At 48.3% G+C, this 27,500-nt stretch overlaps 1 protein-coding gene across 1 annotated transcript in view; it reads left to right on the top strand.

The window, feature by feature from the left end:
* The window catches only part of LOC146179470 (uncharacterized), a 165,028-nt gene that overhangs the window by 43,069 nt on the left and 94,459 nt on the right, over positions 1-27,500 (top strand). The window contains exon 2 of the mRNA XM_084579088.1: positions 487-579. Coding sequence (XP_084435214.1) covers positions 487-579 — 93 coding nt within the window. The remainder of the gene's footprint in view (positions 1-486; positions 580-27,500) is intronic.

The following is a 27,500-nucleotide window of genomic DNA, read 5'->3' as shown; positions in this document are numbered from 1 at the left end:
CCGACAACCCTAGGAAAGTATTTGCTCGAATTTGTTTTCCCTTTTCAAAGTATCTTTCTTCTGGGTCAGTGTAGTGTTTTTCAGCCACCACAGACAGACATTAAAATAAATGCGACTCTCAAGTGGCAGTTAATAAGCTTTCCGAACTGTTCCATGCTGCCTGAGGATGTGCAGTCTTAGTCAAAAGTGTAGAGTCCAGGGGGTCTGCTGCTGCGCCACTTCGCGCGGCTTGTCATGCATTTCCAATACTCCGAATCTCTTGATGGTCAGAAGAGCTTTGTCCTGTACTCTCTAGAGTGGGAATGTCATCCACTAATGCTAAATGAGCGCCACTACATAGCTCAGAAGCAGACCCGTTTGGCTCAAAATTTTGACAAGGGCTGTACGTATACGTGACTTGAATGGTGCGCTGTTATAACCTTAGTAACAACCCTGTAGAAAGCACGTGAGATGGAGGCTCATGAGCGGTGTTCTCCGTGTTTCCAGAGTGTCCTTCGGAAGCCTCAAGGGCTCCATGGTGGAGACACTCGTGTACCAGGACCAAGGACCCGCCCACGAACTAGCTCCGCTTCTTAACGGGTGAGTGACATTTGTTGCGGCCCCGGAGACCTTGCAACTCCGCGCACCAGATGGCCCTAGCGGACCATCTGCTCTTTCAGAAGGCCCGCGCAACAGAGAGAGCCGAAGGACATTCTTGCCATGGGCCTTGTGGCCACCCTTACGTACAAGCTTTGGAAGAAGACACGCACACATTAGCTGAGCCTTTCGTCTAATCTGAATGCGCGCGTTCTCTGTAAGATAGCCGGCGGTATACGCGTAGAACACTGCGCACACTTACAGGGAACGCTTGGATTTGCGCCCTATCGCAAACCATGACTGAGGTATCGCAATCAGTCCCACAGAGTACCTGTTCTTCAACTGATGCCAGACCATGAAGAACCGCCCTGTCGAAAAAAACTACAGAACTGTGTCAAAAATACGGCAAAAAATCCTGTAGTTCTGTCGTAACCATCAGATTTTTCTGTAGTTCTGTAGTTTTTCTGTAGTTTTTCTGTAGTATATTTCTGTTGTCTGTAGTTCTGTAGCACTTTTCTCTTGTAGCTACAGAAATTTCTGATGTTACTACAACATGTTCTGTTGTCACAACAGGTTTCCCGTCAAAAACCGCCCAGAAATTCTGTCGTAACATCAGGAAATTTTCTGTAGTTTTTTCAGACTTTGTTTTTCTTCGGTAAATTAGGGTAGGCGTTGAATGTTGTATTGAGAATTATAAACAAGATCGTTCCCTCTAAGAACTGAGCCAACTGTACACGCTTTTCGACACGCAGAAAAACAGCTATTAGCTGGCAGCATCGTGTGGGCTTTGTTCCTATGCTGTGATTCGACCAGTGTGCGGGGATTTTCTGTCTCTAGGAGATTTTACAAATTATCAGCAGACTGCTTGCTATGCGCAGCATAGGACGGATTATTCCCATGAAAGGTGCTTAAAAAAATGACAGCCGCTTACCCTGAAGGTGGTATGCTTTCGCTAGTGGGCGAAACGATTAACTCAATGATAACGCCATGCATGATTACCACTACCTCTGGAGTGCCACTGAACAGGCACATATACTCTCCTAGCCTGATTAAACATGAGTTTCACTTATAGCTGAAACTTATGTCGAACCAAATTAGGAGTCAAGCCGCAGTATCCTGTGAACATAGGGCGCTTCTTACCAGCCTCCCCTGCACCGAAACGGATTTCTCGAACATTGGGCGAAGCTCGATTTCTATCCGGAAAGAATTCGATCCGCATTCGATCGTTCGAGTTGGCTTTCGCCGAATACTGGAGACCGGGGTAGAACGGTCGTACCCTCGAACCGGCATCTTTGTAAACAAGTATATAATGGCCTATCCGTTTGTACAGCTGTACATCATGTGCAACGGGGCTTACACGGAGGAGACGATGACGACAACGTGAAACCGCTGATACTATTTATAGCTATCGCTGATAACGGTGCAAGATGCTCTCTTCGTTGACGCGGCGTTCGATTGAAGCTCTTCGATTTAGTGGTGAGCTTTTCAGCGCTGTCTTCATATGACCGCGTTGAAGTAAACGCCTCCGCGCAGTAGTCCAAGCGGCAAATAAGGAAAGGTATATATGCGCGGTCACCTCAACGGCCACCCAGCCGGTGCGTTCACGTTTCAAGACAGTGTGCCCATCATCCACGGGGTTCCCTTGGACGTAAGACAGACACGAAGAAGGGCACGAAATGCGAGAGAAGCGGAGCATGACGCGTTGTGGCGCGTGAGCAGGCCATCCATGCATGCTCAGCGAGGTGTGGACACCACGCTCGAAAAGCGGACCGCATGGAAAAGCGCAGTGGTTTCATGGACCATATATATGCCCGAACGAGGTCGACTCAGCGAGCATGAAGAGGCGCGTTATTTCTGATCTCGCTTGTATTTTTTTCTTTTGACGGATGTATCTTAGGCATGGTCACTTCTGAAGCGCAGGAAGCGGCTAATAAGGTGTTATCACGACAGGTTTTACACTGCCACATCTGCCGCAAAGAGTGCAGGTAGATCAATCAATCAACCAATCAATCAATCAATCAATCAATCAATCAATCAATCAATCAATTAATCAATCAATCAATCAATCAATTAGTTGATTAATTAATCGCTTAATTGCTGATTATATCGATTGATTGATTTTTAATACAAAAATTAAGCTTTATATGCACATGTAGTTCTTAGCGGATACCTACTGGAAGCTATGGACGGATATGCGCGCTTCAGAGTGACAATTGGTTCAATCACTGGTGTTAAATGGCATGTTTAATAATTGTAAAGTACACCTTGAAGAACTTGTCATTTTCAGAAAACACTGCTTTTTGTTGCGTGCGAACGTTTGTTCGCTTACTTCTTTCTTTCATTAAAATATTGCCCCATTAATTTAATATAGAGCAATGTTTCGAAATTTCCCAGAAGATATGCGTTTTCAGGAATGGCAACAGACAATGGCTTGACACGGTATCTGTTTTTGCTTCGAAGCTAGTATACCGTGGAGGCTATTTGTTAACTATAGTCATCATGTTCGTCGCGTAAATGGTGCGTATACGCAGCAAGTTTGGTTGGACAATTCCTGGTGGAGATGATGATGATTGTGATCATGCGGATCATTGTGACAGTGGTGTGGGGAAAGCGGACTTCCTTGGATGTAAGTGGCCTCGCCGCTGCAGCGTCTTCTCGCGGGAGAGAGAGACAAACAAAGAGAGAAGGTTTTAATACCAAGAAGGGTGGCGAAATCATACAGTGCAGGAGCCTTTCTTTCGACTTCACCCCGGTCAGGAAAAGAAGGAAAGAGGAAGATGCGGATGGGAGGTTATCACGCCATAATACAGTGAGCAGCGTGCAATGTGACGTGTACAGCAAAACGTGATGGAGCCTAGCCACAGTTATATATAACTCCCGCGGTATACAGTGAGGGCACGTAGGTAAGATTTTTGTAGAACCGAAAGCAATATGAAGAAGGGTTCAAGGAAAGCCTCAGTGCACTAGCGAATGTCGGCTGGCGCAGTGAGGCTTCCCATGAACCCTTGTTCAGTTCACCGAGTTGAAGCACAGACCTTCATCGTTTGGCAGTCACTTTTTCAACCTTGGGCAACGCGTAACTGTGCAGGCATGCAGTCAGCATTGTTGAATAAAAGCCGACATTAACTATTTTTTTTTTTATAGCTGCGATCGGTAAGACGCAAATATCGGTTGTACAATAAGAGTGACGGTGAGCGTGTTATAATGCCAAGGGTGGAATAATGCAGCGGCTTCATTTCAGTTATGTTCCGTTCATCTGCTCATATACCTTTCACCATTGCCTGTCTTCAGGAACAGCCACAGAGCGACAAATATTAAGAACGGAATGAAGCGAAGTAAAAGCATAACTGTGTTATATACCTGCCCAACATGCCTGCTGGCTTGCTTGTGGGCGCAAGCGAGTGAAATGCTTGCATGTTCCATGCCTCTCGGAACCTTGGTAAATGGAAGGAGAGGTAGATTTAGCCTTTATTGCGGTCACTAGTCGGTCCCACTTACCCACAACCTTCCACTGAGGATCGCTGTGTCGCAAGTTGTCGCGCCTTAGCCAAATAAACCTTAGGGTACAGTTTGCGGGAACACATCCGTCGAAATATACTGCAGTCCTGATATCCGTGTCGCAGGCTTTGCAGGAAGGAATCTCCCGAGGCCGCAGCTTTCTGCAATTCTTTCTTGGCCCCTTATTAAGTTCTTCCGCTGATACTTCCTGCGACACGTATAGGCAAATGGTACCGCTCTTCGGCAGTCGCCTGATCAGGTTCCGCGTGTGGGGTTAACCGCTGGCAGAAAGACGGAAGAATCGGCTGTTGAGCGGAAAAGGTGCCTAACTATATTCTACTTACAGAGATCGAGACAGTTTTGTTTTCCGCCGCTTTCGCCGAAGCCTACAGATCTCCCGGTGTGCAGTTATATTACAAAAGGGTGGATTGCAATTGCTCATTTTTGACGCTACCACACAGCAGCCTCGGGGTGTAACGCGATCATCAGTAGCGACGACATTAGTATCTGGAGACATTGCATATGCCTCTTTGTCTTTGTATGGGGCAGCCTAGGAAAAGCATCATATGCTGCAACGTCCACTCAGGGCACAAAAACATATACCAACGGTCCACGAATGGTTTGTGTGCTGACCAAGCACACTATAGTGCTTCTGCCCTGACCCCCTGACCAGCCTTGACAAAGCCCTGACCAATCTCGATGAAATATTCTTACACGGGTGTGCGGCTGCTGTCAGCTGCGCGAACGTCGTAGCCCCTTATCATTTTTTAATTGTACCAGTCGCTTCTAAGTGACAGCTGTCGAGGGCACGCTTCCTGGTTTTGCGGCCCTGGTGTGAAGCAGACGACTGGAAGGATGAATGGCAAAAGGGAAGGCGAGGTAAGTTCTTCGCGCCACATGGACTGGTCAGTACACAATGACGTCAGGCACGACAGTACTGCAACACGGTACGTTGAGTGATCCGAACACCGTGACGTCATAACTGGCATCACATTTACATCACAAACGCGCTACGCGAAAAGTCAGTGTAAAAATTAATGAGCCAAATCTTATTTACCGTCACAGACAGCTTACCTTGCATTAAACATAATGACGCAAATATATTTTGAATAGAGAGACACTTGTACTCGCGTTCTTGGATTTCGTCGAGGTTACTGAACAAATTCGCCGTCACTGTGTCTAGAACCCAAGCCGATGGAAAGGGATTAACTTGGCCATTATATATGTTAGACCGCTGCGCCGTCTTGGTATCCGGTTTCTTCGAGCGCCAAGCTGTCAGTGTTGTTTCGCGCAGTAGCTCGGATGTAGCCTTCACCTCCTCTACAAAGTTGCATTGAAAAAGTTATTTACAATCCTTCACCCTAATTGCAGTCCAAAGCTAAATAGTTAGCTAAACTTGGCAAGCCGCGACAGAGCAATGCTGAACGAAGCAAAATTTAGCTAAACATGTCCGTGCTTAGGCAAGGTAAACCACTGCTGAATGTCTTTCTTTCTTTTTTTTTTTTTTTTCTCTTGCGATCCAGGGGCACTTTCTTTTTATTGAGTACGTCGCAATCCGGAAGGAGTACCTTACAAGCTCCAGCGCTCCCTAAAGACGGGACATTTTGACCTTTTACACGGGTACTACCTCTTTCAGTTCCACCTTTTGAGTGCGAAGTTAGGAAGAAAATCTTACCGTCTATGATCGTCGTACGCAACTTCCACAACACTGCGCCGTATTATTTACCACGCTGGGCACGACTGTTGGGTGCCGCACGTGCCCGACGCATGTATGCTGAGTGGGCGTGCCCACGATCCACTTCACGGCGGGCCGCGGATGCTCGTTAGCGGAATAGAATCAGAGCAGCGGGCCACGGAAGGAAGGAAGGAAGGACCGCTGTGTACTTCGTGCACGGCCTTGTCACCTGTCTGCCTGTCCGTCTCGCCGGAGCGCGCGCACGGAACGATGAGTAATACGCATACAGGAATTCCGTGACATCTATAACAGCGACACGCAGCAACACAGTCCGAAGGACGTTTGTGGAGGGAACGAAAACAAGAAAACAAGATCGTGTCCGTCCGTATATAGGTACGCGTACTCTGCGACCGAACGCGCGCGCCCCCTGGCTTAGTATACGTGCATAGGGACACGTTGTGTCCGTCGAGCCGTGCCGTCTGATTGCTGTCTTGCGTGTTCCACACTGCCAACTTGTCTTCGGAACTGCGAGTTACAGCCGATGAGGATGAAAGAGGGGGAGAGAGAGAGAAGAAAATGAAAGACGTTAAAGAAATGAGGCAGCAGCGACGCGGGCAGCCCTCTTTTCTTTTTTTCTTTTTCGCCTTGGCCGCACAGGCGTGCCGCATCCTTTTCTGCGTGCATTCGCTGGCCGCCGATTTTTTCCGTCTGCTTGTTGTTGCGCGGGCGTTTCGGCTCCGCTTCCCTTTAATCCACCTGTTTCTTGTTTTTCTTCACTGCTTGCGTTCTGTACGAAGAAAAATTATATAGAAAGCAGTGATGAAATGAGGATTTGGTAAAGAAAGAAAATGCCCGTGTCCGGGACCTCTAGCTGTCCCTGTCTTGCTTCTTTTTCTGCCAAACACGCAGGTTCGCAAGAGCCCAGCACACGCACGCAGCAACGCGTCCCACTACGGAGGTTGAAGGAATGTCGCGTACCGGTAATGCGTAATGATAGTAATCGGCGCTCGATCAGCGGACTCCTTCATCACCACAGGTCACTCGATCGATCAGTCAAGTTCGCTCATGTGCCGTGGGACCTTTTGTTGTGGTCTGGGCCGAGCTGCGTACAACAAAGAGCTCTATGTACGTTATACAGAAGGTGGACCGCGTATGGTTCGAGTGATGGCTCCAAAGATTTGCAAACTCGAAACTGAAGTGATGAAAAGCAGCGACGTTAAAGCCCGCCCTCTTTCCGCGTTGCAGCCTTGACATGTGCAGGAAAAGATTCCATGATAGCAGGTGGTTGCAAAGGGCCGGAGTGGCGAATACTTTTCGCAGAGACGAAACAGGTCGAAGCCTGTTCTGATAGGTCAGAAAGCTTTAAATATTTCTAAATGTTGCGCAGCATGATGGAGAGCTGGACAGGTCGATACCTAATCATTCTTGGCGCATCCGCATTCTTACATACGGTTCGTGCATTATCATTACGGGAGCATAAATATGCGGATATGGCTCTACAATAAAATACAGTCAAGCCAACCAACTAACCAACGAACGAGTTTGTTTTCTGTAAATGACAACATATCGGCCGATTTTGTATTATCCTCCGGATTAATATCTTTTTTTTTTCTTATTGAAATAATTGGTCCGGTTCGCTTGATCTCTGTTCGTTATACCCTCGCAGGTAAGGTGAAGAGCAAGTATTAAAGTTAACTAGAGCTTTTGCGAAAACGTTTTCCGTGCAAACAGCCCTTGCCCAGGACGAAGCAGAATAAGGCACGCTGAAAAGGTCATGCGCTAGACATTTCCATTGGCAACCTTGTTTATAAAGCTATCTGAACAAAAAAAAAAAAAAGGAAAAGAAATCGGTACGCTATATTGCACGAGTCTCAGTCAAATAATCGAAAGAAACAGAAAAAGTAGATTTTTTTTTCGCTGTAACGGAAGTTCAGTTCCGACGACATTCGCTGTACCGAGACTACCGACTCAGGCACCGTCGCAGCAGCCGCACGGCTTGTTTCCTCGGCCCTTCCACACGACCAAGCAGCTCGTCCGGCCGCCGGGCAAGTATAAAAGAGGAGGGCGACAGATTCGACGCGTGTCGAATTCGAGCGAAGGATATATAGTATATGCATCGTATACGCAGGGATGGCAGCGGCGTGGTCAAGGCCCGGCGTGCGTCTCAGGTCGTGCGCCGCGTACCCTTGCCAGGACGCGTACGCACGCAGCACTCGGCGCGTGCGCCGGCGTACGCGCGGCACGGTCTCTCGACGGGCAGCAGGTGTGAGGAGACCACGTAACGGCCACGCCCCTCGACGAGCTCGTGCAGATATTGCGACACGCGAGCTTTCACATTTTACTTTTATGTGCATCAACGTATAAGGAGAGAAGTTGGTGCCGGACAGCGCCGTCCTGACTATTCCTCTTCATGTGTAGAAAGAAATCACGCTATAAATGGGCTCGAGAAAACGCGTGCAGCAGGCATTATGAGAACAAATTATGCACACCTGAAATAACACTGAGTGGACAGCGAATAATAAGCAGTAAATAAATATGCAAGGAAATAACAAGAAGAATAAGATTGGGATGGAGCGCGTTTGGCAAGCACTCGCAGATTATGACTAGCAGCTTACCGGCATCGCTCAAGAGGAAAGTATACAACAGTTGCATCTTACCCGTACTCACCTATGGGGCTGAAACGTGGAGGCTAACCAAGAGGGTTCCACTTAAGTTGAGGACAACGCAGAGGGCTATGGAACGAAAAATGGTAGGGGTAACATTAAGAGATATGAAGCGAGCAGAGTGGGTCAGAGAAATAACTCAAGTTACTGACATTCTAGTGGAAATTAAGAAGAATAAATGGGCATGGGCAGGACATGTAGGGCGAAGAGAGGATAACCGATGGTCGCTTAGGGTAACCAACTGAATTCCTAGGGAAGGAAAGCGTAGTAGGGGGCGGCAGAAAGTTAGGTGGGCGGATGAGGTCAAGAAGTTCGCAGGGGTCAAGTGGATGCAGCTAGCACAGAGCCGGGTTAATTGGAGAAATATGGGAGAGGCCTTCGCCCTGCAGTGGGTATAGTCAGGCCGATGATGATGATGAAATATGCAACCAACAATTACCAAAATTGTAAAGTGGCAGAAAGGTCGTAATTTACGGACACTTCGCTGTGCCTCGCTCTGGGTGGTTGTGTAAGTATGACGCCTATTAGGAAGGAACAGGTGGCCCGGATGAATAAACTCAGTTCAATTAGTACTTTATTCTTGGCGAGTTGGTTCATATTAGAAAAAAGGAATAAACTTGCGCAATAGGTAGAAGAAGAAAGAGATGTGAGTACAGGACAGAGCCACTGTCCTGTCGTCCTGTCTCTTGTTCACGTGTCTGGCAAAGAACTACCTGGAGCAAGCAAGAAAACATTTGGAGGCTTAAGTTAACCTTTTATGGTCCCCTATAACCACTTGGAGTTCCCCTGATGTATATTTTCGCAGATATCGGTATTCTGTTTGCGATCTCACTCATTTTGTTTACCCACTCGAACGGGCATGCCCCGAAGATAGGGCCAGCGTGCCAAGTGTCAGAGGTTCGTTACATCGCTTGCCTACCCATTTTTTTATTCTAAGTGACGTCACTACATTAGTGCACCGTCACCACTAGGTCACGACCCCTCTAGTAGTTTAACCAAGTCTTTCCTGTGAAAACACCGACAAATACCTGGTCTCCCGCTTAGTCGGACGCTTAACGTAATAGCGGTAAACGTTCGATTTTCGCTCATATTTGTGGACGGATACTCTCTCAATAAATACGGCTTGTTCCCTTTCGTATCGGAGTCACCTGCATGCCTTTGCGGGCGCGAGTTGTGCCGGTTTCTGATTAGACGGGATCCTCCTGCGCGGTCCACTCATGACTACCGCCGAAGCTATGACGTCATCGTCACGTGGCTTCGTGACGTAATCACTGGAACTGGAATCGTGACGCACCCGGTCTGTTGGTCGACCGCCATTACCGGCCAGCCCTAACACCGGCTTTTGTATTTCCAAGCAGCTCCTTTGCGCCGCCCTTTGCAGCGCTTGCCGTATTTGTGGAGCACAATTTATTGTTCACTTTATATAGTTTCGCAAGAATATAGTAGTCCTCGAGCGAACAGCCCTCTCTCGACGTATTCACCCACATTTCGGAAGAGTTCGCTCGATATACCGTTGTCATGGCGGCATAAAGTATAGAAGAGTATGAAAGGAAAGCTCGCCTCGCTCGCGGGGGCGGCTTTAACGAGATGAGCGGGAATGCCAAGAGGCAAAGCTCGGCTGCGGTACGTGTATCATGATCCGGGTATAAGCTTTTCTTTATTATTATTTTTCGTTGGCTATAGAGGCACCGTTGGTAGGCAAGCACACGCCCACGCCTGACGTCACGTCGTTTGCATGTATGACCTCCCCTTCCTCCCTGTACCTTGTCACGGCGGTGACAAGGTCAATTGGGTCCGGCTAATTGTTACGAGATGTCGGGCCGCAAACTGCGTCGGCCATCGTCGTGCGACACTTCGTGGCGTGCTTTCTCCGCTTCGCTTCGGGTAGCGAATTAAAATTAATAAATTCATCGACCAAGTGCGTGCCACCGGCCTCAGCGAACTAGCCGACAATGCGTATACGACTTGAAGTAAAATAAAAAAATGGAAACGATTATGATTTAGTTAGCATAGCGGTAAAAAAACTAGTTATTCAGCTGCCGTATGAGGTATAGGGCCTGCAAGCCGTTGGTAACTGCAGAACATATAACCACTGAGCAAAATAAACTGGCTGCATATTTCCTGGCAATCTTAGACCTTGCTGCACCATGTGCAAGGAACTTATCTCCGTGCTTGGGTTGATGTTTCATCTGAAGTTATCGAGGTGTTTTTAAAGATTTGGTTTGTCTCTTTTAGAAGTTTCGGGTAAACTGCCTCTATGTCATTGAGTTCTTCGTTGTGAATTGATTGATTGAATAATTAATTAAGTGATTGATTGATTGATTGATTGATTGATTGATTGATTGATTGATTGATTGATTGATTGATTGATTGATTGATTGTGTCGAAGCCTGTGTAAGGAATTATTGAGAAGCAGTAGTAGCTCAGACAGACATGTACAGAGGGAGGAAGACGAACTCTGTCCATGTCTGTCTTCGCCACGTCTCAATAGATCTCCAACTAGCTCAACAAAGGCTCGACTATTCTAAGGAAGCATTTACGTTATACCCAGCGTCGTCTGAAGCTTTGCAGGGAATACAAGACCTAGAGAGTGGAATGTTTATTGAAATGAAACGAGCACGAGAAATTTCATTCCGCAAGAGGATGGCAAGCTTTGGAGAGCAATGCCAGCCGTTCTATACGTGGCCGAGCTTGTTGACCTGGGAGGCTCTGACCAAAGGTGTACGTTCCTCAAGAAAACGCTCTTTCTCCGTGAATACACTCAAGAAAGGCACAGTTTGAGCAGCACCTGGGACAAATTGATGAAGCAAAATGAGGGGTACGTGGAGCGTCAGCGACACTTTTTGCGTCTGTCGTTCCCGCGTGTCGTTGCCCTTGCGCTGAATACTTCTGGAAAGGATTTTTTTTTTTTTCTGGTGCTCAGAAAACATTAACCAAAGAGCGAGAGCGAGGATGATAGCGATCAAATGTCTCCACCGGTCGCCCTGGAGACGACGGCAGCGGGCGTTCGGTCTGAATTGCACAGGTATTCCAACACAGGTAGAAGGAGGGGGTGCTGTTTATTATCAGCGCGCCTCTATAAAAGGGACCCGACGGCGCGGTATCTCGCCGCGCGGCGGCACCCCTCCGTACGTGCTCGCACGCCAAGTTCTCGGGGGTCGGCGTCCCACGTCGGAGAAACTGCAGCCTTTGGTCGCGAGCGACAGCCCACATGCACTCCGCGCAACGCGCGCACAGCCGGGTCTCGTTTCTCCTTGTTTCCCTCGTGGCCTATATAGTTGAATTGTTGTTGCCCCGGTGCCGACGCGGATGTGCGCCCGACGGGAGTAATTTATATACGCACCCTATATACGCCACCGATAACGCGCCGAGCCTGTTGACACGTCTATCGCTGCTAATTGCGGACACTTATGTAGGCAGACGTCTCCGGCTCTCTGCCGTAGCTTCATGTTTGTTTGTGTGTTCGTTTCCTTCCGAACAGGCTTGGAACAGCGGCCGTAATAATCGCCGCTTTTATTTTTCACGCAAAAAAAAAAAATACATGAAAAAGTGGGACGAGATGTCGAGATTAGCTCCGCCTGGCAATGACATCTCGAAGCACAATAGGGCTGTGTGCGACGAAAAAAAGATGCGTTTGTGTCCGAATGAGGCTGACAAACATTTTTTTTTTATTTTTTTATTGGTTCACAGCAAGGTAAAGGCGCAGTACCTGTCACACTTGCTCTGTGGACGCCTCAACCACGCCGTAAGGGAAGGGAGGGAGGTGGGAGGGAAAGTAGAGAGAGAGAGAGAAAGGTTGGTTGGTTGGTCGGTCGGTCGGTTGGTTGGTTGGGTTTAACGTCCCAAAGCGACTCAGGCTATGAGAGACGTCGTAGTGGAGGACTCCAGAAATTTCGACCCCCTGGGGTTCTTTAACGTGCACTGATATCGCACAGCACACGGACGCCTTGCTTTTCGCCTCCATCGAAAAATCGCCGCCGAGGCCGGGATTCGATCCCGCTTCCTTGGGAACAGTAGTCGAGCGCCGTAACCACTGCGCCACCCCGGCGGACAGAGAGAGAAAGGGTAGCCGTAGTGGAGGGCTACGGAGTAATTTCGACCACATGGGGATCTTTAACGTGCACTGACATCGCGCAGCAAATCAGAGTTTTCAGCCACAGAGGGTAAATTAAATTGGTTCACAGGAAGGGAAAGGCGCAGTAACTGTCACACTTGCTCTGTGGACACCCGAACCGCGCCGTAAGGGAAGGGAGGAAGGTGGGAATGAAAGTGGAAAGAGAGAAAGAGGAGCCGTAGTGAAGGGCTACGGAGTAATTTCGACCACCTGGGGATCTTTAACGTGCGCTGACATCGCACAGCACACGGACGCCACTTCGTTTCGCCTCCATCGAAACGCAGCCGCCGAGGTCGGGTTCGAACCCGGGAACTCCGGCACAGTAGTCGGGCGTCTTACCACTGCACCACCCCGGCGGGGCACCCACAGAGGGTAAAATTCTAAATTATAATGGTGCTGACGCCATGCCACAGCCGCGAGCTTAAACACTTTATTATCCGACCGTCGACCATATATATACTGCAAAGCGAGGAGGCAACGGGTGTGATCGGGTAAAGGCGTTTTAATTTTTAATGAGCGTCAAAGAAATAAAACCAAGAAAACAAATCCAAAATAGGCCGTACCAGATAAAATTACTCAGTTTCATCGCGAAAAAGCTGTGAGCAAATCTTCGATTAATTACTAAATACACGCTTCAACCATTCCCCCTTCTCCCCCATCGCTGTGACCTACCTCTATTTCCCCGCTCTTTTTTTTTCCCTACTCCGATGGATAACCACTGAGCCAAGGTAACGTGGTAAAAGTTAAACCATGTTTACTTAACTTCAATCAGCGGTGGATTTCACTTCTTTCGAAAATATGCCCGTAAGACAGCAAGGTTGCTTGTAAATTCAGATGCCTGATTTTCTTTTGTTTTTTGGTAGTTCTGATAAAAGTTCGTGCTCAGTGAGCTATTTTGCCATTTACGAACGTTTCGGGGTCGTTAACTGGAGTTTAATCTGCGATTCTCGTCAGTTTCGAGCGTACAATGATTGTTTGGGAACCGAACTGGGACTGACGCAAAACACGATGCGGGACATCAAGATGGACGTCAGGCCGAGAAACCCCAAACTTTGTCTTAATGGTTGTCAGTTGCATGTCAGTGCGTCCTGTCAAATCTGCACTTATGTTTCTATCAAGGAACTCATTCCATGATCATAACCGCTGTGCCACATTTTTAGCATGTGCACATTCGCATGATGCGTTCTCATTCGTTCGCGCAGCTATAAGAGAGTCGGGCCGGCAGCACTACTTACTCGCACACACTCACGCATATAAAAATACAAAAAAAAAAACAACAACAACGCCGTGCTCCAAATACACATTCGCCGAGGACGGGGATATATATTCCTCACTATCTCGAGCGAACGTCAGCAGTCTGCTTGCAGTAGGCGGTGGTTGAGGATGGAGGCGTCGGTGTAGAGTGGGAGGCGTTGGAAACGAGGAAGACCGACCATCTTCTCTTCAGAGCGATCAGACAGAGGCGTTAGGGTGGGAGAAGGCGTAGGGGGGAATGCGGCACCCACCTTCCATAGGCAAGGGTGCCCTATAGCGTGCACACCGCATAGCTCACAGCGAACGCAAAGAAAGAAAGAAAGAAAGAAAGAAAGAAAGAAAGAAAGAAAGAAAGAAAGAAAGAAAGAAAGAAAGAAAGAAAGAAAGAAAGAAAGAAAGAAAGAAAGAAAGAAAGAAAGAAAGAAAGAAAGAAAGAAAGAAAGAAAGAAAGAAAGAAAGCACGAACCCCTTCTTGCCGCTGGCCGGTGGTGGCGGTTTGGCGGATAACGAATAATGCCGTAATTCCCCTTCTTTACCTCCCGCGTGCACGTATCTAGTCGCGTCACCTCTTCGTCTACTGTGGTATAGCGGCGGTTCTATACCTCATAATGTCTGTGATCAGAAGCGACGACGCAGGTAGGCATTTCGGACGAGTAGCCGCCATGTAGAACGCACTTATCGAGACGACGACGACGACATGCACGTGGTGCGTCTGTAACCCCACCTCACCTGCCGCGCGTCGCTTCCCAGCACTGCACAGGCGCTTTGTGGTGGAGGCTATTCCTCGCCCCTTTTACACCACTCACTGCCAAGCCGTATCCGCGATTCCATATTTGCGCACTGAAGAGAATCTTCTTCGCCAGGAGGAGGGCCGGAGTGGGAGCGAAGGCCTCCCGCGTTTTCGTGCAATTAAGGACATTTCACCTCAGACTCGCCGTCTTCTTCATCCTTGCATTTTATTTTCATCTGGAAAAGGAGGCTCTGTCTCTTGTGTGCCATTGGTTTTTGTTTCCTGCTACTCCCTGCCGCTATGTAGGGCGTCGTGGTAGTCGTGCTGCGATGCTACAGCGCAGCATTCATTTCGTTGTCTATCGGCGACGATTGGCTGGCTGGCCACACCCGTGTACCCTCCCGGGTGCTGACGCGCACTGCCAACCTTGTTCTATCTCCGACCGCCGGCTCCATTTGTTTGTCTCTTCCCGTGCCACACACGTTTCCCAATTTACTGCGAGTGGGCGTCTCTCCTCATTCCTATTTTTTTCTTTTTTCTTTTTCACTTCACTTCATATTTGTCTTTGTGGACTGTGCTGCTGACCGGAAAAGGCAGAAAAGAGAAAGAAGGACGAAATGAGCAAAGAAAAACAGAGCAAAAGAAAGAAAGAACAAAGGAAAGAGAGAGAGAGAAACAAATAGTATGAGGAGGGGTAAGAAAGAAACGGGTGAAGAAGGAAGGAAAGAAAGCACTTAATGGCAAACCAGGCGCCAGGGGAAAGCTTTCACGGGTGTCTCACCGCGGGAGTAGAGATGTGGTGTTATCGCAGCCCATATACTATGCAACCACTGGCCTGCCGCTTACCCCTTTTTATCCATCAGGCCGCCGCATCCCTGGGCCTTTATCGGCCTGATTTCTGCGCAGTGTTCGAGCGTATCGGGTGGAGCGGAGGCGGCGGCTCGTATATGTGTGCCAGTGGTCCATACCGGGTTTCTTGTGCTATATCGGCCCAGTAGTCGCCTACACTAAACTATATATAGCCCTCTTTATGTTTGATTCACTACATTTAGGTACATACACAGCCCAGCAAACGGAAGTGGAGATATTGTGGAGCGCTCTGTTTAAGGCAACCTGCTCTCAACAAAAGCTGTGTTATGCAGACTGGTTTGCTTGACTCGGATGCATAAAGTTATAGAACGACTTAAATGCGGTCGGAATAGCACCAATTTAAATGGGGTAACAATTCTATAAAGAATGCTTGAAGTATCTCAGCACCGATTTGCCCAAATAAGTTTGGTTTGTCGGACTACTGCTATAACTCTTAAAAATTTCACACCTGAAAGGTGTAAAATGGGTACGCCTCATAATAACACCCACACGTTAAAGCGTTTTACACCCATTTAGGTGTTAAAGGGTGCTCTGATCCATTACCACCCACAATATCACCTTTTCCACACTCTTTAGTTAAAAAGGGTGTTGGAAGGTTGTTTTGCGTGCGTGTGTCCGTCATGACAAAACCCCTTTTAATGGAAGGGTGTTAGTAATAAGGGCGTATATCCACACAATGGTGTAAATGTATGAGAGGTATATTTGCAACACCGCTGTCAGTGCTCAGAAAAAAAAATTTCTTCTGCACTGAAAATAGACGCGGCGTTCTGAAAGGCTTTGCTTATCTTTTTTCGAAAACCCACAACCCGCGCACTCTGCCGGCGCTGCAGCCATGTCATCTAAGAACCTCGGCTCTTGAATACACATTTTGGCATTGTTGTTTGGTATCTGGGAAACGCGCAGCTCATGGTTATCAAGGAGCCCTCGATTATCCAGTTATTTTTTGACATCGCTTTGACGTCGGCATCTTTCGATTGCGGGTCTTAGTTTGTCTACTGGGGCAGAAAGGTGACGCGACCATCTGCACGAGCTGAAGATTTCGGATGCTGATGAGTTCGCTTAAGAAACATGTAGATCGCTGGTGAAGCCGCACAATTTTAAGGGGTGTTCTCCGCTTGACTGCACAGAACTCTTGAAACTGTACTCTAAAGCGGGCGCCATGGCAACGCCGAAGTGCGCTACACGCAAGGCGTTACAGGGTATAGGTAAAGGAAGAGCGGTGGCAGGGCGTCAGAGCATCCCATCGTGGTTTTTTTCCTAGCTTCGGCGGCCTGGTAACCGGTGCACAGCTCTCTCGAGCGGGGCCCCAAACGAAGAAGAAACTAGCGCAACCAGGCACAAAGCGGCGCGCACGCACGCTCTGCCACCAGAGCGATCTATATTCAGAGCGGACCGGGTTGATCCTGCTGGCGCCGGCCTCGCGGGAACGCAGCAGAAGCTGCGCCGTGCATGCCCGCGCGATCCTGAGTGCGTGCATAAGCAAGAAGACTGTAGACACAGAGGAAACACATCCCATGGCGAGAGTACGGCTGTGCACGGTCTGAGCACATGTGTCGTACTCTAACGAAGAAAGTGGGGTTCACCCACGTTTATAGGTGATCGCTCAATATTACCTGTAGCGTTATACCAACAGCGAAAAGTGGCTCCACCTTCTATGCTACTTTTTATCAGAGCATCAACCGTAGAAATGCCTGGAAGACTAGGCTTTGTATTTAGCTTGGCTAGTGTCGGACCGAAAATGTGGATTCTAACTTATAATCTGTACCTGCGCTGTGACGCTTACCTCTGTGAAGAGATTAAATTACTTCTTTAGCTCGCTTTTCGGCTCTTCAGTAAAGTGAAACCAATAAAATGTTCAAAGGAAGCTTTCGCGCCATTTCTTCATGGTTTCACACCATTTCTTCGAGCGCGGGCAGATTCCTTCGAATCAACGAGTTTCTTTTTTTTTTTTTTTTTTGTACGCAAACTTGCCATAAGGCATATTATATAAACTCATGTAAATGTAAATGTAAATAAAGTGGGTCTAATCAACGAGTTTCACATCACAGAATAGGACTTGAGTATGACGGGACTGGGCGAAGCTTTCCGAAGATCCAGATTTTCGAAATAATAGGAATTAATTAACGAATTAACCTCATATTTAGAGCAGAGCTTGCAGAAGAATAAAAAATAATCAATGAGCGCATGATAGCCGGCATGGGGAAGTATAATATGCCGAGAATCGTGTATGCTCCTAGTGAACGGTGGTGGCCTAAACGCGTCCAAGAGGGAGTTTAGTATTGAAAGTATCACGGCTCGGTACGGTGCAGTGGGGTACGGCACGACAATGGTTATTGTATGGTATTAGATAGTATTGGTATGCTATGGTATGTTATGGTATGTGGCGTTTAAAGTAGTAAAGCGGCACTGGGCTATGGGGCGTTGTAGTTCAGGGCCTCAAATTAATTTCGATCAGCTATAGGTTCGTGCACTGACAACGTGCAGAACACGAGGACCTAAGCTTTTGTCTCCATCTAAATGCGGCCATTGCGTTTGGCTTCGAACCCGCATCCTTGGGCTTAGTATCCAGCGTCTTATAGCAGGCGAGCCATCAAGGCGGGGGCTATCTAAGCATTACGTAACCAGGGTGTAGAGGAGGAGTTTATAAGGACTCTGCAGATAGCCATACCATTTGGGCAGTAAACCGTCACAGTGAAGGGGATAAAAAATCGATCACTAAGGTTGTCAGGAAACGAGACCACGATCTGTCCGGTACCATTCACCGCGCATCTATAGAGGACGTATTTAAATAACCTGGCTTGAAAGAATTTAGCGATAAAAGTAATCGATAATACCGTAGCACTCTACGGTTCGCTTTGCGATGTTACTTCGGGGACGACTTTCAAAACATTCTAAAGGACCTAGACTGGAGAAGCCGCAGAACGCTGTATATAAGAATTAGTACGCAGAGAACTAAGCTAATGTTCAACAATCTTATGCTGTATGCTTAAAGAGGGCATACTGACGGCAGATCTTGACCACGAGAGTGACATTGCTTAGGAGAGTAAGAATGGGGTGGAGTGCGTTTGGCAGGCAGTCCACAGTGATGAATAACAGTTTACATATGTCTTTAAAGTGAAGACATGTGGTACGCGGTAAGGAAGGCTTGTGGTGGAAACACGAAAGCTAACAAAAAAAAAAGGGGGGGGGGGGTTGAGGGGGGTCAGCTTAAGTTGTTCACAGCGTAACATGCAATGGAACTGAAAATGTCAGGTGCCACGTTAGAAGGCCGGAAACGAGCTTTGTGTGTCAGGGAAAATGTTCAAGTTAGGGACCTTCTAGTCGTGACCAGAAGGAAAAATGGCCATGGGCAGGACATTTAGTGCAAATGGAGAACAACCGATGGTCGCTAACAGTAACTGACTTAATTCCAAGAGAAGGCAAAGGTAGCAGGGGACGGCGGAGAGTCAGGTGAACGGGCGGATGAGATTGGGATGTTTGCGGGGAAATATATAGGGATGCATCTGGTACAAGACCGGGGTTAATTTGAAGAGTAATGCATTTGGCCTGTAGTGGTCGCAGAAATGCTGCTGCTTCTGTCGACGATGATGACGATCATGATGATACTTGTGATGAAAACCGAGTTCACTGAAAAGGACGCAGGCAAGAGGACGGCCTACTTTCTACACCACTTACCGTGCTCTAGCGAAGGAAGCATAGGGGTCCCTCGGTTGTATGCAACTGTCTTACATCCTATATAGTTAACCGTGCTGCTGGCAACAGACTGCATAGTTTTTAGGCGTAATCTGACAAATCATGCTCTCTACGAGATCGATGAGTGTGGAGAAAGAGAAATCAGTGCGGCGGCGAGGTGTTCAATCTTTCATTGGGTCAGCAGTGCACGTGCAGCTCCAGAAACACGACGCATTTTAGTCACTCGCGTTGCATCGATTTATTCTGTCAGTACTTGCGGAGCTGCACAGCACGAAGCGGCCTCGGGTAAATTGCCCCCTTGTATTGCGCGCTGGTTGAGAATGAAGTATTGAACGCGTGCACGCGTGTACGAAAATGAACGAACAGGATCAGCATAAGTGTACGGCAGCACAGGGATGAGGATATATGGCGAGATCCGCAGACCGGTTAGTCACGCGTCGTGCAAACGATTACTGCTTTCGCATTGTGATGAGCTTGGTCAGCTCGTCGTTCGTGTTTGTAATTTTCGAGTAAGTAGGGTGGGGGTCGGAGCGAACTGCTCGTTCGGAGCGTGTTCGACAAGGAACACTCGGTGAAGGTAAAGTTTGGAGAACAAGGAAATAGATACGTCTACTTCGAGAAAACGGGAAGATGGAAAGCGAGGTGTACCGTAGAGGACCGCTTAATGAAGATAAGTGAAGGCACATAACGGGGTCAACGGTGGCAGCCTGGTTTGGTTTGTAGACTAGTTTATCTTTACGCGTGCACGATAACGGAGGGCAGCTGCAGCTAGTGAGAGGAGAATTCTGATAGAAAACAGACGAAGAGAGAAGGGAGCGTTTGTGAGCGGAGTATGTTACCCTGCTTCGCCGAGGTTCGTGCAAGTAAAGATATAGCGTTCGACTGCTTCTCAGGTCAAGCTATGTTACAAATGTGAGGTATTAGCGTCCTCACGCTAGTATTCATGGTAAAGATCCCTAAATCAGATGTTCGAAAAAGGAGCCTGCTTACGAGTGACGGAGATAATCTGTTTATGGTTAGGAGACACTAGATGAGGTCCGTCCCAGCTGGTTTGATCTTTTGATCTAGAACACTTGCGAATATGTAGGTTGACACTGAAAAGAGAGCGTTTAGTCTCGTTTTACACGCTTCTGCGAGAGTGTGTGCTGTCGTGACGCTGGGGCTACGTCGACCCGGCCTTCACTTGGTAGCGTGCAGAGACTCGGGGTTGAAGTAGGATTGAATCTTCGGAGTTGGTGAAATATGTACAAGCAGGTTTAATGGCACTTTGAGAAAACTTATTTACAGTATTTACATGAATATTTACAAGAAAAAGAAGGGTACATCGGCAAAATGGCAAGCGTTAAGAGTTCATAGCGAGAAGCGACTGGATGAGCCGTTTACCCAGGGCCCAGAGCGACATTTCGTGCTCTGCAGCGTCCTTAAAAACCCCCTATGTCCAGCCCCTCTCTGAAGATGCTGACCAACCAAATCCAGGGCACGCCCCTCAGGTATCGGCATCCAATCGAACACATCACTGCACTGATGGTCTGAAGCACTGACTGGTCCGGCATTCATTCGTTGGGCGTGATCACTTGTTGGCGGGAAAAGCTTGGGAACGGCGAGGAGAGGAGGTACATTTCTATTCTTCAGCAAAGAAACCACAGGCTGGTTCTGGGGGTTTTACTTCTCAGAAACCCGAGTGCACGTGGCGCCGCATAGGGCTCCCAACATGGTCCCTTTTCGACAATTGCAAATCTTTCCTGCATTCCCGGGAAATCACTTAATGGCCGTATGAGTCATGCTCTTCTCTTGTCCTGCACGTCAGCGGACATGTCACTCTGTCGTCTCCTTTGGATAGGAGGCATTCATCACTGGAGGATAGCACTTCTCGACTGGAAGGGTGAACAAAAGAAAGCACTTCCTGCTATTTCCCGCAGGGGGACGTTTCTTTGTGTTTTTCCAGACGTTCTCTTGACAAGGTCAATTTGGCATTTGCAGGTTGTCCACAAAGCAAAACATGCTTACAAAACAGGATTCCTGGAAACAGGCTCACTTAGAGCCATTGGACCATCACCACATATTCACAAAACTTATCCATGCCCACAGGCGAACAATAGAGCGCGCAATTGCGGATGCTTGGTCGTAACAGCCTCCTCCCCCGCCAGAAGAGACTCGGAGGGCAGCAGCCGCAGCTGCTGCATGAAGAGACGACTTAATGGCCTGCACGTGAACGCTTGAAGCTCGCTGTTGCTTGTCGCGTTGTCTTGATTGTTGTAGGCCAAATTGCTCGAGCTGTCTGAAACTCAACCACATGTCGAAGCAAGCACTCGGCTCCCGTCTGAAGAGACCAGGTCAAAAGAAAACTGCCATTGTTGTTCGAGAAAAGCCCACACTCAAGACGTTCAGGACCCACGTATGCCTCGAAAACCAAACGTGCTGCTTTACATAGTCATCTATATTCAAGCGCACGAAAAAAAAAAAAAAAACCTGATTATCAATTTGGATACATGGTGAGGAACATCTCGGACCGCTTAGAAAGAGCGGCTAAGCGCGTCCGCATTCCCATTTAACTTCCCCTTTTTGTATCTTATTTCAAAATTGTACTGCTGTAAAATCAAGCTCCACCTAAGAAGGCGACTGTTCTTCGATGTCGCAGTTTGCAGCCAAGCCAGGGGACAATGGTCCGTCTCTACGGTGAATTTGGCCCCTCCAAGATAGCACTGCAATTTTTGAATGGCCCATACAATGCAAGCGCATTCCTTCACTGACGCGCAATAAGCCCTCTCTCTAGAACTCAGTTTTCTGCTCAAGTAGAGCACGGGGTGCTCATTACCGTCGTCATCTCTCTGGCAGAGAACAGCACCTAACCCTCGATCACTGGCATCACACTGGACCGTGAATTCTCGGCCATAGTCTGGAGCTCGCAATACCGGACGGCTAATCAGCACAGCCTTCAGGTTTACGAAGGAGGCTTCCTTTTGTTCGTCCCAGACTACATTTGTCGGTTCTGTCTTGCGGAGAGCGTCGGTCAGAGGGCTAGCCAAAGCTGAATAGTTAGGGATGTAGTGATTGTAGTACCCAGTCAGACCCAGGAATGCTCGAATTTCCGTCTTCGTGCTCGGCCGCGGGTAGTCTGCTACCGCAGAAATCTTAATCTCGCTGGGTTTCCTGAAACCTTGACCTACATTGTGACCCAAGTAGTCCACGGTCGCCCTTGCCAGGCAACATTTCTCGGCCTTTACGGTTAGTCCAGCTTGACGCAAAAGGCTCAGTACAGCTCTTAGATGTACCATATGGTCCGCCCATGAGTCGGAAAAAACCGCAATGTCATCTAAATAAGGCACTGCGAATGTTTCACACCCCTTTAAAACCCTATCCATGAGTCGGGAAAAACAAAATGGAGCATTTTTGAGCCCGAAACTCATCATTGTTGGCTGGTAGCTGCCCGTCGGAGTGACGAAAGCCGCGTATCTGCTGGCGCGTTCAGTGAGCGGTACTTGCCAGTATCCTCGAGTAAGGTCCAGCGTAGTCACATATGCCGCTCTACTGACTTGTTCTACTCTCTCCTCAATATTCGGAATAGGATACACTTGATCCCTGGTGAGAGAATTTAGCTTTCGGTAGTCTACCACAGGCCTAGGGTCTTTACCTGGAGCATCTACTAAGATCATAGGCGAAGCGTAATCGCTTTCCGAGGGTTTTATTACTCCCAATTCCAGCATGCGAGTTACTTCCCTATCCAGAATTTCTCTTTGCCTTGGAGAGAATCGGTAGCACCTTGATCGCACTGGCACGTCTGAAGTCAGCTCAATATCGTGCTCAGTCAAATCAGTCCTGCCTGGCCTGTCCACGAAGCAGGCCTCAAACTCTGTTATTATTTCGCCCAGATCGGACAGCTGGGATTTCTTTAGTTCTCCTCTCTGCTCCGTCTTTTTGAGAAGCTCCTGAGCGTTGCTTCCTTTTCCGCCGAGGCAAATCAAGTTGTCCCCCATCTCCTCGGGAAGGTTTAACGTTAGATTTACCACGGCTTGCTCCATAGCTAAGTCCTCTCGGGTTCCACTTAGTAGTCTCGTGAGATTACTAGAGACTGGCGGCAAGAGGTTACTCTCAATAACGTCCTCATTCCGCGTCTCATCAAGCTCGCTTTCAAGTTGACTTATCTGAGATGCCTCGCTCTCAAAGTTTTCCGACCCGCTATCTTCCGCATCGACCACTGTTTTAACTGCCGTTTCCTCCGCTGTGGATTTTTCTGGCATGAGCAGTGTAGCTATTTCTCGCGCCTTTGAACGTGTTAATGCTTGCACAACACTGTCTCCGAAAAGGATGCCCCTCTTTCGCAGTAGCATGTCCGATTTGTTGGAGAACAAATACGGATAGCACTTAGGAAGCTTTCCTGAAACGGCAGCCTCGGTTGTTAATTCGCCGAAAGGGCCCTCGATGACCACGTTCGCGATCGGCAAGCACACACTCTGTTCCTCCACTACCTGGCGGATCCACGTACACTGTCCTGTATAGTCGGAAGGCGACACATACGCCGGATGGACAACATCCATCGTTGCGGCCGAATCGCGCAGTACCTTGCAAGGCTTCCCGTTGACTACTAGGTCATGCAGGTAGGGTTCTAAAAGCTGCATATTTTCATCGCAGTCACTGACATACGAGAAAGCAATCTTTTCTTTCCGGCAGTTGACGGCAATGTGACCCTGCTCATTACACCTAAAGCATGTGAGCGGCTTCCTAGCCTCAAGCTTTTTCTTTGTGTTCTGCGCGTTGGTCACTTCCCCACTTTTCTCACTGCCGTCCTTTCTAGGGCGTTTGCCTGAAGAAGCCTTCCTTTCTTCGTTTGCAAATCTAGCAAAGTGCCTTTTCTGACGGTTATTCACACTGAACTTGGGATTGCGGGGCCTATCCACTGCTGGGTTGCTGAATTGTCGGCGCGAAGCATACTCCTCAATAAGTTCGGCAGCTTCAGTTGCCGACTTAATTTCGCCTCTGTCCTGTAACCAATTTCTTTCTTTTTCTGGGAGGCAGTTATAAAACTGCTCCAAAAGAATTCGCTCGACTACAGCGTCCCTATCACTGTAGGAATCTGTGCTCTTTAGCCACTCGCCCAAATTTACTCTTAAATTGTACAGGAATTCAGGGTAACTCTCGTCCCTGGACTTAGTAGCTTTCCGAAAACGTTGCCTGAACGCCTCGGCGCTAAGCCTATACTTTTTCAGAAGGCAAGCCTTGACCTTCTCGTAGTTGTCCGCGTCCTCCTTGCTAAGCCGCGCGACAACCTCCGCTGCCTCGCAGGGCAGAACCGTCAATAATCTCTGAGACCACGTGTCTCGCTGGAAGGACAGTTTTTCGCAGGTTCGCTCAAAGTTAACCAGATACAGACCGATATCCCCTGATATCACATATGGCTGCATGTACTTTGACATCTTGAAATCTGCCTCCTTGTTGAGACGAGGTACCGCTAGCTGGGGACAATCGCCCGACCTCTTGCTCAACTCTAGTTCTAATTTCCGGAGCTCAATTTCTTGGTCCAGCTTTTTTGCTTCTCTTTCACGCTTCTTTTCCTCTTTTTCCCACTCACGTTCGCGCTCACGCCTCTTTTCCTCTTTTTCCCGCTCTTTCTGCTGTCTGAGCTGCTCCTTTTTTTGGGCGATGAGGTTCCATGCTTCACTGAGCTCCTCATCATCGGCTCCCAAATCTGTGATTGCCTTTATAATCAAAGGTTTTCGTGCCAAACCACTTGTATCAATTCCCAATTCCTCACACAATTGCAACAGTTCCGGTTTCTGCAGCTTTTGTAGGTCCATGATCGCTCCGAGTGTCGGCTACTTCCAAAACAACAGTGCAAACTACCAAACCTAAAGGCGTTTCAACACTTTTTACCAGTTCTAAAATCTAACCCTGTTCTAGAACCTGGTCCACATCAGAAGAAAAGCCAAGCACTCACCCACACATGCGATCGATGTTCCGAGCTGCTTTCTTGTTGGCCGATTGTTGCGCCTGCTTGTTGCTTGAGATCCACCTCCAATCACCAGATGTTGTGGCTTGTAGATTCAGATCTTAACGCTGGTCACCAGTCGTTGTGCTTGCAGATTCAGATCCTACCGCTGACACCAGTTGTCGTGACGCTGGGGCTACGTCGACCCGGCCTTCACTTGGTAGCGTGCAGAGACTCGGGGTTGAAGTAGGATTGAATCTTCGGAGTTGGTGAAATATGTACAAGCAGGTTTAATGGCACTTTGAGAAAACTTATTTACAGTATTTACATGAATATTTACAAGAAAAAGAAGGGTACATCGGCAAAATGGCAAGCGTTAAGAGTTCATAGCGAGAAGCGACTGGATGAGCCGTTTACCCAGGGCCCAGAGCGACATTTCGTGCTCTGCAGCGTCCTTAAAAACCCCCTATGTCCAGCCCCTCTCTGAAGATGCTGACCAACCAAATCCAGGGCACGCCCCTCAGGTATCGGCATCCAATCGAACACATCACTGCACTGATGGTCTGAAGCACTGACTGGTCCGGCATTCATTCGTTGGGCGTGATCACTTGTTGGCGGGAAAAGCTTGGGAACGGCGAGGAGAGGAGGTACATTTCTATTCTTCAGCAAAGAAACCACAGGCTGGTTCTGGGGGTTTTACTTCTCAGAAACCCGAGTGCACGTGGCGCCGCATAGGGCTCCCAACATGGTCCCTTTTCGACAATTGCAAATCTTTCCTGCATTCCCGGGAAATCACTTAATGGCCGTATGAGTCATGCTCTTCTCTTGTCCTGCACGTCAGCGGACATGTCACTCTGTCGTCTCCTTTGGATAGGAGGCATTCATCACTGGAGGATAGCACTTCTCGACTGGAAGGGTGAACAAAAGAAAGCACTTCCTGCTATTTCCCGCAGGGGGACGTTTCTTTGTGTTTTTCCAGACGTTCTCTTGACAAGGTCAATTTGGCATTTGCAGGTTGTCCACAAAGCAAAACATGCTTACAAAACAGGATTCCTGGAAACAGGCTCACTTAGAGCCATTGGACCATCACCACATATTCACAAAACTTATCCATGCCCACAGGCGAACAATAGAGCGCGCAATTGCGGATGCTTGGTCGTAACAGTGCGTGTGTGCGTATATGTGAGGACAACTGCGCATGTTGGCGACACCATGACCTTCTTTAAGTCAGGGTATTCGAACCACTTCCCAGGATAGAATCTAAAATGACCAATTTTTCCAATCCTGTACCTGCCTCTTCTAACCTACCCCTGACTCTGTGATGATATCAGGTACGATAATTTATTCACCACAAGTTAAAATACCTGTATGTCTTGACGCATCCGATAACGCGAAACGAGGCGCCGCTGAGGCCAGGTCGGCCATAAGCGTACAACGAATTATAATTCCAAATTGCGGGTTCTGCACAGAAGCTGTTTAGTATGTATTTTGTTAGTCATCCAGTGCGCTCGTTTAGCTTTTAGTCGGGTGCGGTTATTTAGGTTTTCTCTTTGTTTTGTCATAATACGTCAATATTGTAGCAGGATTTGTAGGTTAGAAAGGAAACCAAGTTAAAGCGGCGTTCTTCGTAAGACGTAAGGAAGGTATTGGAAATAGGCGAAAAATAGACTGATACAAAAATACTGAGCTAACAAACAAATCAAAAGCTCAGTACATTAGCTATGCCTATAGCTATACGCCCACCGCATTTTGCAGTTTCAAAATGTCCACCAACCTTTGTATGTTCTATGGCATTACGCTGTGATCAAGAGGTTTACGAGAGTGCTTGCTGTTTCTGCATTTTTAAAATGGTTCCACTTACGATTTCGAAATACGGTTTGTTGTGTAGGAGACAGAGAACTACGAAGAATGTAATGAGGACATTGACTCAAACTCATGGGAAAGCCACCAAAGCTGCCCCGTAGCAGGCTAATGAGTACAAACGCAAAAGCAGAACACATTAGACTGAGTTAGGTCCACACAACGTCCGTGCCTCATCCAGACAATGTTTAGCCAGCGTCCAGACGGGCGCAGGTGCGTTGGCATGGAGGGAAAAAGCGCTGGGGTAGGGGGGGAGTTTCGTCGTAAACCGGCTACACCAAAAGCACGCAGTTCCGCGAATAGCGGGGTCCGTTCTCTCGCTCGGCTCGCGTGACAACGCGGGGCTCACGACTGGGGCTAGGAGCCGAGGGCGGGGGGAAAGGTTAACGCGCGGCTGCGGAGATGCCGCCGTACACCGTCGTTCAGCAGAAGCTCACCTCCCGTATGTATCGATCGACGCTCGGCTAAGTTGAGCCCCGCTGGCCTGCAGAAGCCGATATTTCGAGTAGAGCACCACGTGTCTCGCCGCCACCGCTCCCTCCCGGCATAACGGCGAAGCGCGCCCAATGCCGTACCCTTTTCAACCAAAGCTTGTTCGCCTGTGGTTGTCGTTGTGTTGTTGTTTCTTATACATGCAGTGTGCA

Source organism: Amblyomma maculatum, chromosome 9 (genome assembly GCF_055883805.1).
Source record: "Amblyomma maculatum isolate TAMU_Amacu chromosome 9, ASM5588380v1, whole genome shotgun sequence".
Lineage (NCBI taxonomy): Eukaryota > Metazoa > Arthropoda > Arachnida > Ixodida > Ixodidae > Amblyomma > Amblyomma maculatum.
Note: the sequence above shows the minus strand (reverse complement) of the source record. Positions and strands in the feature narration are given on the sequence as shown.